The 16,146-nt window shown below is 45.3% G+C and overlaps 1 protein-coding gene across 1 annotated transcript; it reads left to right on the top strand.

Moving 5' to 3' along the window:
• Window positions 1–3,216: 3,216 nt before the first annotated feature.
• Window positions 3,217–16,082, top strand: LOC127361211 (zinc finger protein 318-like). The gene is given in 14 exon segments (XM_051395633.1): window positions 3,217–3,655; window positions 4,344–4,453; window positions 4,746–5,379; window positions 5,667–5,876; window positions 5,878–6,892; window positions 7,101–7,201; window positions 7,328–7,427; window positions 7,691–8,001; window positions 9,404–9,601; window positions 9,734–9,827; window positions 10,413–10,531; window positions 11,669–12,994; window positions 13,037–14,207; window positions 14,210–16,082. Coding segments are annotated over 14 exon segments (5,736 nt in total). The 5' UTR covers window positions 3,217–3,421; the 3' UTR covers window positions 14,323–16,082.
• Window positions 16,083–16,146: the final 64 nt, after the last annotated feature.

The following is a 16,146-nucleotide window of genomic DNA, read 5'->3' as shown; positions in this document are numbered from 1 at the left end:
TAATGTCTATAGGAGATCAATAAAAGTCGTTAACGGTGAAACTCTCCGGTAACTCCACCGTCACATAACGTCACACACATCCGGTTACCGACAGAAACACATACAGCTTCCGGTTCTTCTTCTTCTGTTGCTTTAGAGCCGGACGCTCAGTGACAACCTTCCGCTTCATTACCGCCCCCTACCGGATGGACCTGAACATCACTCGGGATATAATTAAACAGATATTATAGATAATCAATACTTTAATTAATGGTCAATAATATCAATCATTTGTTCTAGAGTCCCAGCAGGGATCCGACCCCTCTCTGTTCCTCATTACACTGTAATACATAGTGTCCATTATATTACTGTAATATATTAAAGTAATATATTACAGTAATATAATAATATACAGTAATATATTACAGTAATATATTACTGTAATATATTAATACTGTATATTATTATATTACTTATTATTACTGTATATTATTATATTACTGTATATTATTATATTACTGTAATATATTACTGTATATTATTATATTACTGTATTATATTGCTGTAATATATTACTGTATATTATTATATTACTGTAATATATTACTGTAATATATTACTGTAATATATTATATTACTGTAATATATTATTATATTACTGTATATTATTATATTATTATATTACTGTAATATATTACTGTATATTATTATATTACTGTATATTATTATATTACTGTATATATATTACTGTATATATTATTATATTACTGTATATTATTATATTACTGTAATATATTACTGTATATTATTATATTACTGTAATATATTACTGTAATATATTACTGTAATATATTACTGTATATTATTATATTACTGTATATTATTATATTATTGTAATATATTACTGTAATATATTACTGTATATTATTATATTACTGTATTATATTGCTGTAATATATTACTGTATATTATTATATTACTGTAATATATTACTGTAATATATTACTGTATATATTATATTGCTGTAATATATTACTGTATATTATTATATTACTGTAATATATTACTGTATATATTATATTACTGTAATATATTACTGTAATATATTACTGTATATTATTATATTAATGTAATATATTACTGTATATTATTATATTACTCTAATATATTACTGTATATATAACAGTATATTATTATGTTACTGTAATATATTACTGTATATACTTATACTGTTATATAATATATACTGTAATAAACTTTAAAATCTAAAATCGACTTTATGAGCTTCTTCCACAATAAAATTATTACTATTAGAGAGAAAATTAATTACCAACTGCCATCAACAGTTATCAGTGGCTCTCCAAGTTCAGGGAACATTCATCAGTTAACTTCAATCATTTCTTCATCGAAGCCATCAACCTGTCTATTAGACCCGATCCCAACTAGGCTGCTTAAAGAAGTTGTTCCCTTAATTGGCACTTCTTTACTGGATATGATTAATCTTTCTTTATTATCAGGATATGTACCACAGTCCTTTAAAGTAGCTGTAATTAAACCCCTTCTTAAAAAGTCCACTCTTGACCCAGGGGTTTTAGCCAACTATAGACCGATTTCTAACCTCCCCTTCCTCTCTAAGATTCTGGAGAAAGTAGTCGCCAAAGAGTTGTGTGACTTTCTACATAACAATAGTTTATTTGAGGATTTTCAGTCAGGATTTAGAGTTCATCATAGCACAGAGACAGCTCTGGTTAAAGTTAATAATGACCTTCTGATTGCTTCTGACAATGGACTTGTCTCTGTACTTGTATTATTAGATCTTAGTGCTGCATTTGACACCATTGACCATAATATTCTTTTACAGAGACTTGAGCATCAAATTGGCATTAAAGGAACCGCACTAAGCTGGTTTAAGTCATATTTATCAGATCGCTCGCAGTTTGTACATGTTAACGATGAATCTTCAATAAATACTACAGTTAGTCATGGAGTTCCACAAGGTTCTGTACTTGGACCAATACTATTTACTTTATATATGCTCCCTTTAGGCAACATTATTAGGAATCACTCCATTAACTTTCACTGTTATGCAGATGATACGCAGTTATAGCTATCAATCAAGCCCGATGAAATTAATCAATTATCTAAATTACAAACATGTCTTAAGGACATAAAATCCTGGATGAGCTGCAATTTTCTGATGTTAAACTCAGAAAAAAACGAAAATTCTTGTTCTTGGCCCCAAAAACCTTAGAGACTCACTGTCTAAAGATATAGTTACTCTAGATGGCATTAACTTGGCCTCTAGCACCACTGTCAGGAATCTTGGAGTTATCTTTGATCAGGATTTGTCATTTCACTCCCACATGAAGCAGACCTCTAGGACTGCCTTCTTTCATTTACGTAATATTACAAAAATTAGACACATACTATCACAGACAGATGCAGAAAAACTAATCCATGCATTTGTTACTTCAAGGCTGGATTACTGCAACTCTTTATTATCAGGTTGCCCCAATAAGTCCATTAAAACGCTCCAATTAATTCAGAACGCTGCAGCACGAGTACTGACAGGAACTAGAAAAAGAGATCACATCTCTCCTGTACTAGCTACTCTGCATTGGCTCCCTATAAAATGTAGAATAGAATTTAAAATCCTCCTCCTCACCTATAAAGCTCTTCATGGTCAGGCCCCTTCATATCTTAAAGAGCTCATAGTACCCTATTACCCCACTAGAACACTACGTTCTCTGAATGCTGGGCTACTTGTGGTTCCTATAGTCTCTAAAAGTAGAACAGGAGCCAGAGCCTTCAGTTACCAAGCTCCTCTCCTGTGGAACACGCTTCCAGTTGTGGTTCGGGAGGCAGACACCCTCACCACATTCAAGAGTAGGCTTAAGACATTCCTCTTTGATAAAGCTCATAGTTAGGGCTGGATCAGGTGAGTCCTGAACCACCAAGGTCTTGCTCATGGTGGTACTGTTGGGTCTCTGTAAATAATGTTATAAAGAGTTCGGTCTAGACCTGCTCTATTTGAAAAGTGTCCTGAGATAACTTCTGTTATGAATTGGTGCTATGTAAATGAAATTGAATTGAATTGAATAAACTGTAATATATACAGTAATATATTACAGTACTATGTAAGGAAGGGATACTGTAGTATAAAGACCTGTAGAACAGAGGAAGCCGGAGCCTGCAGGAGCTGAGTTCCTCCAGCAGGGGGCAGTAGTGCAGCACCGAGGATGCAGGCTGCCGTTAGAGGGACAGAAGAAGAAGAACAGAGGAGGTCTGTGTGCATGTAGAGAATCAGTGAGAATCACTTTTTATCAAACTGATCAATAATTGATTCAGACACAAAGTAAAGTTCCTGCAGCTTCCGGTTCAATAACCGCTGGAGAGCGGAGCTGGTTGACCGCGGGGAGACACACAGTCTCTGCGGGAGGAGATGTACCGTGGTCGGCCTCCGCCGAGAGGAGGCCACCCGCCGCCTCCGAGGCCTTACCCGGCACAGGGTTACAGAGACGACCGGAGCCGGCCCAGGCCTCCGTACCACCCCGGATACCACGACCATGCTCACCCGGACCCGTACCGCCGCTCCCCACCGCGCAGGAGGTACCCTTCCCCCGGGTCAGGAAGCCACCGAGGCGGGGAGTACTGGTCCGGTGGTCCGCCGAGAGAGGTCAGTGAGTCCGGATCAAAACAGGTTTTAATTCAGCTGAGAAACAAACTGGGAGAGTTCATGTTGCTGCATTCTGGTGGCTGTATTCAGTAGTTTGTTTATAGCACCTTTACACCAAACTCCATTCAAAAACCTGCTGATTTACCACATACTGCCTGTCCACTGTGTTTATAGCACCTTTACACCAAACTCCATTCAAAAACCTGCTGATTTACCACATACTGCCTGTCCACTGTGTTTATAGCACCTTTACACCAAACTCCATTCAAAAACCTGCTGATTTACCACATACTGCCTGTCCACTGTGTTTATAGCACCTTTACACCAAACTCCATTCAAAAACCTGCTAATTTACCACATACTGCCTGTCCACTGTGTTTATAGCACCTGTACACCAAACTCCATTCAAAAACCTGCTAATTTACCACAGGCTGCTCTGTCTGCTGTGTTTATACTGGGTGCTGTGGTTGTAGAGGTTGGAGGTACTGGGAGCTGTGGTTGAGGAGATTGGAGGTACTGGGTGATGATGGCTTAAAGCTTCCCTCTCATCCTCTTCTCAATAACAGCCTCCTCACTGTATTGGAACGCACCCCAGCTGTGTGCAGAGTTGAATGCTGCCGTCTCTATAAACGTGTCTGATTGATGTGTGAATGACTGTTTCACTAACCTTTTGTCATATTTGTTGCAGAGTTCTCCGTCACCTCGTGGGCCGATTCCCCTGGACCGCAACCTGGTCATCACTGTCGGCAACAAGCTGACTGGACCACCTGGGTCTGCCCCCTCACGCCACCATGACCGGTACTCCTGAACAAACAATTATTGATTGATTGATTAGAAATGTCAAACCGCTGTAAAGAACTATGGAGTTCTTTTAGTGCCAAATTAGAACCTGAATCTTTTGGTTCAGGCAGCTTAAAGCTTCTCTCTAAGCGCCAGATAATGATTGACAGTGACTCTGATGATCAATATGTCGATCAGCTCCTCTCTGCTGTCATCAGGATTTTCAGAAAATGTTTAAGAGACATTAAAGTCAATAGAAGTGTGATAGGCTCTAAAATCCAGTCCACTAAAAGCCTCTGTTTCTCTACAGAGACTACCCTCCTCGACCTGAGTACGAGCGGAGCCGAAGTCCGGACCGCAGCCGGGCCAAGAGTCGGGGGCGGAGCAAGAGCCGGCCCCGCAGCCAGAGCCGCAGTCCGGACCGCAGCCGGGCCAAGAGCCGGGGGCGGAGCAAGAGCCGGCCCCGCAGCCAGAGCCGCAGTCCGGACCGCAGCCGGGCCAAGAGTCGGGGGCGGAGCAAGAGCCGGCCCCGCAGCCAGAGCCGCAGTCCAGGCCGGAGCCGGGCCAAGAGCCGGGGGCGGAGCAAGAGTCGCCCCCGCAGCCAGAGCCGCAGCCCGGACTGCAGCCAGGCCAAGAGCAAGAGTCGCCCCCACAACAGGTCTTCGTCCAGGTCTAGATCGAGGTCCAGGTCCATAGGGCGGAGCAGAGGACGCAGCTACAGCAAAGCAGCAAGCCGCGGTCGCAGCAGGAGCCGGCACAGGAGTCGCAGTCGCAGCGTGAGCAGCAGCTCGAGCAGCGGAGACGATGGCAGCGAGAAATCCAGAAAAGAGTTCAAAGAGCTGCAGACGGCTCGCCGCAGGAAGGAGCTGGAGGAGATGCTGAGCCTGCCAACCAAATCCATCCTGAAGAAACGCAACGACTCGGAGGACTCGCCATCGCTCAGGGTAAGACGCCGACAACCGGCCGACAGAAGGCTGCTTTCTTCAACAAATAACTTTATTCAACAATATAAAATATTCTTCAATATGTTCAATAATTTAACAGAAACATTGTCATTAGAACTGTAATCTTTATATACCGGAAAGAAACTGCTTTCATATCAGACGACAAATACGCTGATACCGATATATCTGTGATCAATATCACAGGCAGATATATCGGTCAGGCTCTGATTTCAGTTACTACCTATCTGTGCTACAGAGGCGTCACTCAGTCTGTTTCTGTGTTTCAGAGCTCAGACTCTCCCAGAGGTCTGGAAGCCTCCAACATCTGTCGAGTAGCCGACCAGCTGCTGCTGGCTGTTAAAGGCACGGAGCCCCACAGGGTCGCCTCCATGCTGGCAGAGCTGCGCTCCGATCCACGCATGGCTCAACGCGCCGGTCTGGACGCCGAGATCAAAGAGATCCTCAACCTGCTGGGGGTTCAGGCGGCGGGGGGTCGAGGCTCAGGAGAAGGCCGCGGACGACATCGACGACGAGGAGAAGTTCCTGTACGGAGACTCGGAGGAGCCCAAACCTCCGCCGGTCTCCGAGCCGGTCCAACACCACGTTCTGGATCTGTACGGAGACGTGACTGAGGAGGCGCTGTACGGAGACTACCCCCCGCAGAAACCCGTCACCACTCAGACGTACGGCCTTCCACCGGAGGCCTCTTCTCACCTTCAGGTCCCTCCCACCATCGGGGAGGTGGACGTGAGGTACGCAAGCCGGCCCGCCATCAGCCCCGACCGGCACATCACAGTCCAGGTGTCGAACCCCGCCTACCCACCGGGAATGGAGCCGCTGGAGGAGAGCGAGCGGCAGGCGCTTGAGGAGTACGAGAAGATCCAGGACCTGCTGAAGACCATCGGCCTGGACTTGGGTGTGGCCGACATCAGCAAGATGGCCGCCAGGACCAAAGAGAGGCTCCACGGGAACAAGCCTCCCCCGAAGACGCCCACACGCCGCAGACGTTACTCCTCCGGCAGTTCGGACGGCAGCCGCCGCAGCCAAGGCCGGAGGAGGCGGAGCCACAGCAGCAGCCCCAGCAGCAGCAGCAGTGGGAGTCGCAGCCGTGGGCGGGGGGGCAGCTGGAGCAGCGACGACAGCCACAGGAAGAGCTTGGCTCCGCCCACAACTCACAGAGACGTGAAAGAGCCGAAGGTCGAGCGGAGCGACGCAGCACCCACGCCGCCTCCACAAAAGCTTCCTGACCCCAAAACTCTCCCCCCTCCTCACCCCGGGGTGCCCATACCCAACTACCCCCCCCCACAGGTCCACGGAATGATGCCCCCTAACTTTCCCCCGCCGCATTACGGCCAGTACGGGAACTATCTTCCTTACATGCACCAGCAGTGGCCGCCCATGTACCCGCCCCCAACATGACACTGCCCCCCCAGACCCGCCCAGACGAGTTCCCCCCCCACTCTGCCCTATAAACAGGCCTTGAACAGAGTGGCCCCTGAGCCGGGGGCCAAAGGTCAGTGTGATCAGAGATTATTAAGGAATATTCCAACTCTTATAAGCTTCTGTTAAATAATGAGCAGCAGATTTGAGAAGAACTCTTCTAGTTATAACTCTGAGTTTCCTAAAGATGGCCGTCTGATACGATTCCTCTGATTATACAATGTTTGTTTGGATGCAGTTGGGTCAGTAAATGTCCGTCCTGCTGCTTGTTGTGTCCTCAGCTTTGGTGAAGAGTTGTGTTCAGGACGCTGAGAAGGGAAAAGTCAGCAGCCACGACAGAAGAGTGTCTGAGGAGCAGAACAACGAGAGCCAGAAACAAAAGGTCTGACCTTCATTTGTCACCTTTGGTCAGGAATTCAACAGCGATTCACACCGATAACGACTGCAGGTAGAACAGGTGTCCTCAGGTGAGCTGAACCTGACTGTGTGCTTGTTCTGCTGAGTTCAGGTTCTGGAGGAGAGAGAGAAGCTGAAGCAGGAGAGAGAGACCAGGATGAAGAAAAAAGAATATCTGATGAAGGAGCTGGAGAGACTCCGGAAGCAACAAGGTGAGTTCACACAGAGACGCCACGTTGCTCGAGCCTCGTTCGCACTAGATCACAAGATGTTTCACAAGGAGTAAGTTACTTATATATGAATCAAATTGACAGTACAGATCTTTAACCTGTATCTACAGCACTGACCTATGCCCTGTATCTACAGCTCTGCCCTGTATCTACAGCACTGGCCGCCGCCCTGTATCTGCAGCACTGCCCTATGCCCTGTTAAATATCTGCACACACACATGATGCAGTGAATTAATTATTTTCAGGCGAGCTCCTGAGGAAGAAGAGGCGGGAGAAGGGGGGCCACAAAGACCCTCTGCTGCAGGAGATCAGCCACCTGCAGGAGGAGGTCATGACTCAGATCTCCAACCTGCGCAAAGAGCACGAGGCTGCCGAGAAGAAACGCAGCGAGATCGACAAGGTGGCGCTCATCCTCGGTCTGAGCCCTTCCGACCGGCCCCGCGGGACCAGTAGGCCGGCCGAGGTCCAGGAGGCCGAACCGCCGCCGCCAGAGAAGAAACGGGAGGCAGAGAGAAGTCCTGAGCGACGGCAGGCAGCCAGCAACTCCATTATAAAGGTACAAACACCTGCAGAGGAGGTAAAACTGGAAGTATTACTGAAAGATCATAGCTAGGGCTCAGGACTTTTATTGATCTAAAAACGGAAATTCTCAGTAAAATGTATGTGGAATACTGTAAACATAACTCGTTTCATATTTCTCTCAGATATAATTTCTGATGAAAACAGAAGATTAAATGTGTCCACAGTCCTGAGCAGACGGACCAACGTCTGCATTCACTCAACTGTAATGAAGCTTATTTGTGATCCAAACTACTTTTATTATATTTTACTTGTTAGTTTATGTTTTTGCCGCTTTGTTGGCTCAGAATCTGGAGGGGTAATTACCTGTATTGTAATGTGACAACTGGTAAATTCACAAGAATGAACTGTAATGTTTCCACTAATGCGTTCCTTTCACATTAAAAGCCTCACTTAAAGGCTTTTAATGTGAAACATCTGTGCAGGAAGTGACCCGGCCTCTATTTGAGACCTTTCTGTGGCTCATTCGCTGCATCAGACTTTAAATGTTTTTATTCTTTCTACTGAACGTTTGGATTTGAATCACAACTCGAGCCGATATCGGCCTGTTGCAGACATATTGCTGTTTATGTTATTCACAACGTCTGTTATTCAGTATTTAATGCAGAAAACTGTTTGTGGTAATATTTTATATTGGTGTCAGTGCACAGTTTGTCCATCACACGGTGCTATGGTTTACAATACTGTGGCAGCAGCACAGAGAGAACAGAAAGAAGAAGAAGAAGTTAAATAGTTAAAAATAAAGTTATTTGTTTAAGGAAGCAGCTTTCTGAGGACCACAATCCACATAGAAAAGCTCCATTTTCATTCAAATATTCACTATATCAGCCGCCACATCGCTAATCGGTGAATAGAGAGTGTAAAGTCGGTATCGGTCGGGCTCCAACAACCACCTGACCTCCGTGCAACAGGAGCCTTTATCTGCAGATTAGTAAACATAAATGAGTGTTCAGCTCAGAGAGGAATCGGATGTCTTAAATCTAATAAATGTGAGCTTGAACTGAGATAGTTGTGTAATCAGAAGTTAAAGCTTAAAGTTGTCTCTTTTTACATGATAGAAAGTTTACTGGGAACTTTGTAAAGTTGTAAACTTTTAAATCTGAACGGTATCATCTGCGCTTTATTAAAAGAAACAAAACGTACGTTTGTCTCTTCTGCGACTGATGGAACTTAAAAGAGTTAGAAGTTACTGTCGGTATAAAAGCGACTTTGGGATTCTCGTAAAATACTTGTTGATTAACGTCTTGGAGGCTGGAATTCAACGAAGGTAAGAAACTTTTTTCTTTAAGTTTTAAAGATGAGACTGGAATGTTTTTGTCTGAGTGAATCCTGTACACTGCCACCCGCCATGTTGACTCTCCTCCATCTTTGTTTCTTAGCAGACCTCAGCGTTGCCGCCGTCCTTGAGAGCATCCCAGGACGAGCCGCCCGTCAGCGCCCCGGCTCCGCCTCCGGCCCCGCCCACAGACCCATTTGAATACTATGATGCAGGAAACCACTGGTGCAAAAACTGTAACGTCACCTCTGGTTCCATGTTTGATTTTTTCACACACTTGCACAGCAAATCACATCGAAAGGTTTGTGACAGCTTTTGTCTTTTATTTTGAAAATATAGTGTGTTTTTGCTTTGGAGGGAGGTTTGATATTCACACCTGTACAGTCCTTATGTGTTTGTTCCTTTAGATTGAATTCATTATTTTTTTCCACAGACTCTGGACCCGTACGACCGGCCCTGGGCTTCCACTCCCACCAAAACCGCCAAGAACACGCGGGCAGAAGAGAAGCTGACAAAACCCGCCAAAGGTACTTGTACTGCACATTCATCAAGTCGTCATTAAGGCTGCTTTTTTCCTAATGACCCCGGTGTCCTAGTCCCTGAATGTTGTTAGCCATCTTCTGCTTCCAGGTGGAGCTCAGTGTGGATCTCTGCTGCAGTTTCTGTGTCTCTTAATGAAAACAGTGCTAACGAAGTGACAAAGACTCACTGAAGCACAGAGGAGACTCCTGTCCACACCTCTGATGTCAATTCATTCCTTTGTCATATTTCATCCTCAAACGAAGGCGGCTGTAAATGTAAGCTGCTGCAGTAACCTTTGGAAAAGTGCTTCAACTTCCCATCACAGCTGTGTTAGTCTGTCCTAATTGTACTCTGTTTCCTGCAGTCACCCTGATATCACTGAGCAGTTAGCACTCTTCCCCTGGTCACTGCTCTGAAATAAGACCACTGATTTGTACACCATCTACTTGTTCAGTCTTTTATTATGAAATGTTCCCTCTCCTGGCCTGACAGGTTCTGGAAATGGACGCGTCCATCAGGTAAACATGATTGACAGTTGATTTTATCTCCAGCTGTGGGTTTAAAATGTGCTGCGTGTGTTTTTGCTGCAGGTTCAGAGTTCTTGCTGCCTGTCAGAGGATTCTTCTGCCTGCTGTGTAAAGAGTTTTATGGAGACGCCATCTGTGCAGAAGAGCACGTCACCACACACACTCACAATGAGAAATACAAGGTATTTAACCGTGGGAGTGGAGAATCACCACATACGCACAAACGGAGATAGTGGAGAAGCTGCCAGACAACCTTTTATTATAAAACAGGGAAACTGTGGCCAATAAAGTTCTCTTGTAGTTTTACAGGCCTTTTCCTCTACAGGAACTTATTGAAATGTTATTGATCATTTATCCGTTGGCTCTGGTTGAGCTTTTGTTTCCAGTGCTGTCTATTTCCATTAAACTAACTCTGTATGACTGCAGTTATTGTGTGAGGGTTATAAACACAGTGAATGGACAATATAATACTATATCCATTAACTCTGACTCTTTGGTTTTCTGGCACTTCTGTGTATATATTTTATACGAGTTTCTGCAGAGTTCATAAGAAAAAAGATCACTTTATTGTTACAAAGGTGGTGGAGGAACAAAAGGACAAACTGGGATGCTTTTAAGGCTTACTTTAGTTAATGATAATGTCCTCCTCAGCCGAGGAAAAAAAAAAAATCTTTACAAGAGTTTGAAGGTACATTGTCCGAATTTAAACAAGATTACAAAGAGGGTCAGTCAATTATTTTATAGCACATAAACCGGAGGGGCCAGACTAAGAACAATTCACAGACCCTGTATGAATTGGCCAGGACCCCCTCATGGAGCCAGACCTGGGTGGGAAACTTGTGGGTGAGCGTCTGTTGGCTGGTTCTTGACCCATGGAGCTAGAACCACAAAAGAACCACATGAAGCCGCTGCCCTCTGGGTCCACATCCCGCATAGATAGGGGTCAGGGTTGGGCAAAAGCAGGGAGAAATTTCTAGAACATGGTCTGATGCCACTGATCGCTGCCACTTCAAATATGACAGAATCGTTACCATGTAAGAATGAGATCACATAGAGAAAGAAATTCTAAATTCCCACATGACATGAAAGCAGCATTATCCAACGTAGATTGGATTGAATTTCATTGAAATAATTCCAGTACCTGGCAGGTTCTGGTTAAAATTAGGAGTATTAAGTGCATGTGAATGTTCCAGTTGGATCCGATGAGGTTCATACCACATACAGGACATGTTTCAGTTACTCTATCACATTTGATGATCTGGTTACAAGATTGGAAGTGTTTGTATTTCACTCATCTTGTCTTTCGCTTCCTTTACCAGAAACAAATGTACGAGAATCCCTTGTATGAACAGAGGAGGAACCTGGACCGCCAGGCAGGACTGGCCTCAGAGACAAGTGGAAAGAAACGGAAACATGAGGACGACGAGAAAGGAAACAAAGACAAGGAGGAAAAGTCCAAACCCAAAAAGGAGAAAAGGGACAAGGAGAAAAAGAAGGAAGAGGATGACACTATTCAAAAGGAGGAGAAATCTAAAGTTAAAAAGGAGGAGGAGAAGCCGAAGCTGAGCAAGAAAGAGGAGGATTTTAAAGATGCCAAAAGCCTGGAAGAAGAGCGGCCTTCCTATACCAAAAAAGATGAGGATGAAAAGTCTAAATACAGCAAGAAGGATGATAAATACCGGGTCAGCAGAGAGGAAGAGGAGAGGGGTAAATACAGCCGAAGAGAAGAAGAATATCGGTACCGCTATCGCAGAGATGAAAACGACAAATATGACGATCGTCCCAAATATGGGCCGAGAGAAGACGAGGACAAGTATAAATATTGTAAATATTCAGATTTCAGGCCCAAATATGACAGAGAGAGAGAAGGGAAACCTAATGCTGAGAAGGAAGCTTTTAAAAAGCTTGAGCCGGGAAAACCAGCAGTGAAACCAGCAGGGAAACCAGAAGTCAGCAAGCCAGAACCTCTGCCAAAGCCCTACGACCCGCCTAAAATCTTCTCTGGACCCAGTCCAGCCATGAGGGCAAAGCTACGCAAGCAGAGCCTTGAAGCCAGCAAACCAGCACTGGTGGCCCCGACCCCTTCATTCGGAAAGTTCATGTGGAAAAAGAGGGAGAACATTCTGGCAAAGGAGGCAGAGAAAGTGGCCGCCGAGTTCATCAAGGATGACGAAGCGGCTGCGAAGCAGAATCCAGTCTTGGTAGAGGACTGTTTTGCAAAATCCCTGGCTGTTGCTAAGGAGATTGCCCAGAAGCTGGGGGACCAGCCAAGCCAGGTTCCTCCCTGGGTATCCAACAGCGACAACCGGGGAAGGATCCGACCAAACCTCCCTGCACCCGCTGCAGTCCTGAGGAAAACAGCCATGATGGGTAAACCTGCACCTCTGAACACCTTCCTCTCTATCAGACCCCAAAACACTAGTTTACAAGGGTATCCAAAAGATGGACCACCAGTTGGTGGACCTGGGCCAATCGAAGTTGTGACTGCACCGGGGGTTGCTAGACAAGAGCCATTTGAGGTTAATTGTGTGCCACCAGTTTCTGAACCTGCAGTGTTTGAGGGAAAACCTGCGCCACCAGTTTCTAAACTTGCGGTGTTTGAGGGAAAACTTGCGCCATCAGTTTCTGGACCTGCGTCGTTTGAGGTTAATTCTACGCCCCCAGTTTCTAAACCTGCATTGTTTGAGGTTAATTCTGCACCCCCAGTTTCTAAACCTGCATTGTTTGAGGTTAATTCTGCACCCCCAGTTTCTAAACCTGCATCGTTTGAGGTTAATTCTGCACCCCCAGTTTCTAAACCTGCATCATTTGAGGTTAATTCTGCGCCACCAGTTTCTAAACCTGCATCGTTTGAGGTTAATTCTGCGCCACCAGTTTCTAAGGCTGCTCCATCTGTGGTTAAATCTGCACAACCAACAATGATTAAGATAGTATCTGATGTCGCAGCTCCCGGCGTCCCAGAAAGTGAGCAAACACGTACTGTATTTGTTAAGCCTCCTCCTTTCATGACTAAGAGCAACGGAGCTCAGAAGTCTGAGAAACTGAAGAGTAACCTGGCTGCAGCCAAAGCCCAGGACTTATTTGACATATTCTACAGCAGCGCTGGCCAATCGGGCTCCTCCTCCATCACCAAACCAGCAACAGACACTGGAAGTGACAGGAGTAGCAACAATAAAAGTCAACTTTTACCTACCCCGCAAGCACAAAAACAGCAACCTCAGCCTCTTACCCAGTCCCAACCTCCAACTGTGGTCTGTTTGTCTCCCCAACCAGGCTCAGACAGTTCCCCAAGTCCCCAAAACCAGCCAGAATCAGACATTCAGATTGCATCCGTTTGGTCTTTGCAGTCTACCCCAATTCCAACATCTGAGGTGGCTTCATCCAAAACTTCACAAACATCCCAACCAAAACTGAATCCACCAGCCCAGTCCGAGGCTCAGAGTCTACCCCAAAAACAATCATCAGCTCCTAAATCTGAGTCCCAACTCACCCCACCAACTGAGCCTGATGAGCCGCAACCAAAACCTCAAACTCTGTCCCAGCCCAAACTGACTCCTCAAATCCAAACAGAACCACAATCTCAATCCCAACCAGACCAGGACACCCCGTCCCATCCAGAGACCCATCCTGATGCAGCTCTAGAACCTGAACCCAAACCAAGCCCCAAAGCTAGAGGCAAGGCAGCAAAGAGAGCCCCCCCTGCCCCCCGCCCTGTCCGACAAACTAGATATCAGACCCGGCGGCAGCAGCAGAGCCAGTCCGAGCCAGAGCCTGAGCCGGCTTCAGGAGATTCTGACTCGGCAGCGTCAGACCTAAAAGGGCTGGACACATCAGATCTGGGCTCTGGATTGCATCTGGAGGAGGGGCACCCAGCGAGGGGGACCCTCAGATGATGGAGATTACCCCAGAAAACCTGGGTCTCCCCTCCGACATGACCTCTCTGGACTTTGATTACAATTTTAACTTTGAGTAGGAGTTGACCTGACTGTGTGACGGGAATCTGGGCAGGGGGTTCTTTAAAACCTCTCATACGTCCAGTTTGATCAGAAGATCGTCAGCCGCAGTCTGTGATCAATAAATTACTGGACTTAAGACCCTCATCTGTTTAAAGGACCAGTTTAACGTTGAATGAAACCATCTTGTTCTCCTTCTTCTCCAGAGTCTGATGTTTCAGATATCGACTTCATTCCTGTGTATCCAGTGCAGACATGGATCCAGGACGTCTCTAGTCCTGGATGGCACATAATCCTATACTGTTACTGATCACAAAAATCCTCTAAAGGACAAAAACCAACAATGACTTTATGAGTATTTAGTAAATGGTTTATGCCTTTGTGTCGTAGACCTCCATTGTTAACCAGATGCTACTTGTCAGTAGGATACATTCAGTGTTTGAGTCTGCACATGGGATCTGATGTTAAACATCCATATCTTTTTCTAGTCTCTGGACGACAACAGGGCTCTGTGGTACAGAGTTATAAGCTACTTCATGTGGCCATAAGATCTGGGTCTGGTTTTCATGGTTTGGGAGAGGCCCCCTTGGTTCAGTGGGGTCCCCCAAAGGGTTACAAGTTTATTTTAAGAGGTTGTAATGGTGTGTTCCCACCAAACGCAACACAAATTGTCCCCTTGTGTTACTCACAGGATCGGTTGGGAAGAGAGAGTGAAGATAAATTGAATCCCCACAGTTTGAGTAATAAACAGTGTAAACCGATCAGATCAGGATCCGGTGGGACTCTGGCTGTTTATGGGCTCTCTCCTGCAGAGCTCCCCGGGCGCCAGCAGCTGTCTGTGGGCAGCAGCAGCTCCGTCTCTCCCTCCTCCTCCACACAGACTGCAAACACCCCGACATACGACACAATGAGCCCCTCTAAGTTAATATTGTTCACTTGAATGGGGCGAATGTTGCGTGTGCTCCCCATTCGCTTCTGTGCATTGACTCTGTTTGTAATCTACTCCAATAATGTGATTTGCGTTTGGTGGGAACACACTATAATACAATTAACATAAAACTTTATTTTCTTATTTCAGAAGATCCTCTTATGAATAACTGGATAATATTTCCTCTTCTTGCCTCTAAAATGAGTAAAATAATCAGCGTCTGCTAGCAGCCCACTGACATACAGAATCACTGCCTCATTTTAAGGAGGTAAAAAAGGTTGAAATTCTTCTGCTGTCCACATACTTTTGGTCACGTAGTGTATCTCAGACTCTACAGACGATACTTGTTAGCGGGATGAATCCATCGTTCTGATATCCACCTTCTCATCGGACTGTGTGGAAGACGGCAGCAGAGAGTTCCTAAAATGTCTAACTGTTCCTTTAAAGACGAGCGCTGAGTGTTTGTCACACGTTCAGATATAAAATCTCTCCTCGTTCTTTCTCCTCCGGCAGGTAAAGTACCGGACTCCCTTTGTTCGTTTCCTTCTTTTCTACTGGAGGTCAGACTCACGGGTCAGTCAGTGTTTCCTCTCTGATGGATGACGAGGTGTTTTTCACTGTTCAGCTGGTGAAATCAAAGCGGCAGCACGGACCAAAATCAGCTCTGTTAGTTTGAAAGCTGCAGTTCACTTATTCACTGAAGGTCCAGGAGCTGATTGTGTGAAAGAGCGTCAGGTTTTTGTCCTGCGTTGTGTTTGAAGCACTGATCCGTGGTCAGTGTCACTGTGTGTGAATCGAAACAAACTTGTCTTGTAAAGTGAGTTTTAATAAAAGTTAGTGAGGAAACAAACAGCTGCTGTGTGCTGTGTTTCTTCCACCCCGAAGTCACTGCAGGGTTAATGTATGGAGCTGAGAG

This window comes from Dicentrarchus labrax, unplaced genomic scaffold (assembly GCF_905237075.1).
Source record: "Dicentrarchus labrax unplaced genomic scaffold, dlabrax2021, whole genome shotgun sequence".
Classification (NCBI taxonomy): Eukaryota; Metazoa; Chordata; class Actinopteri; family Moronidae; genus Dicentrarchus; species Dicentrarchus labrax.
Note: the sequence above shows the minus strand (reverse complement) of the source record. Positions and strands in the feature narration are given on the sequence as shown.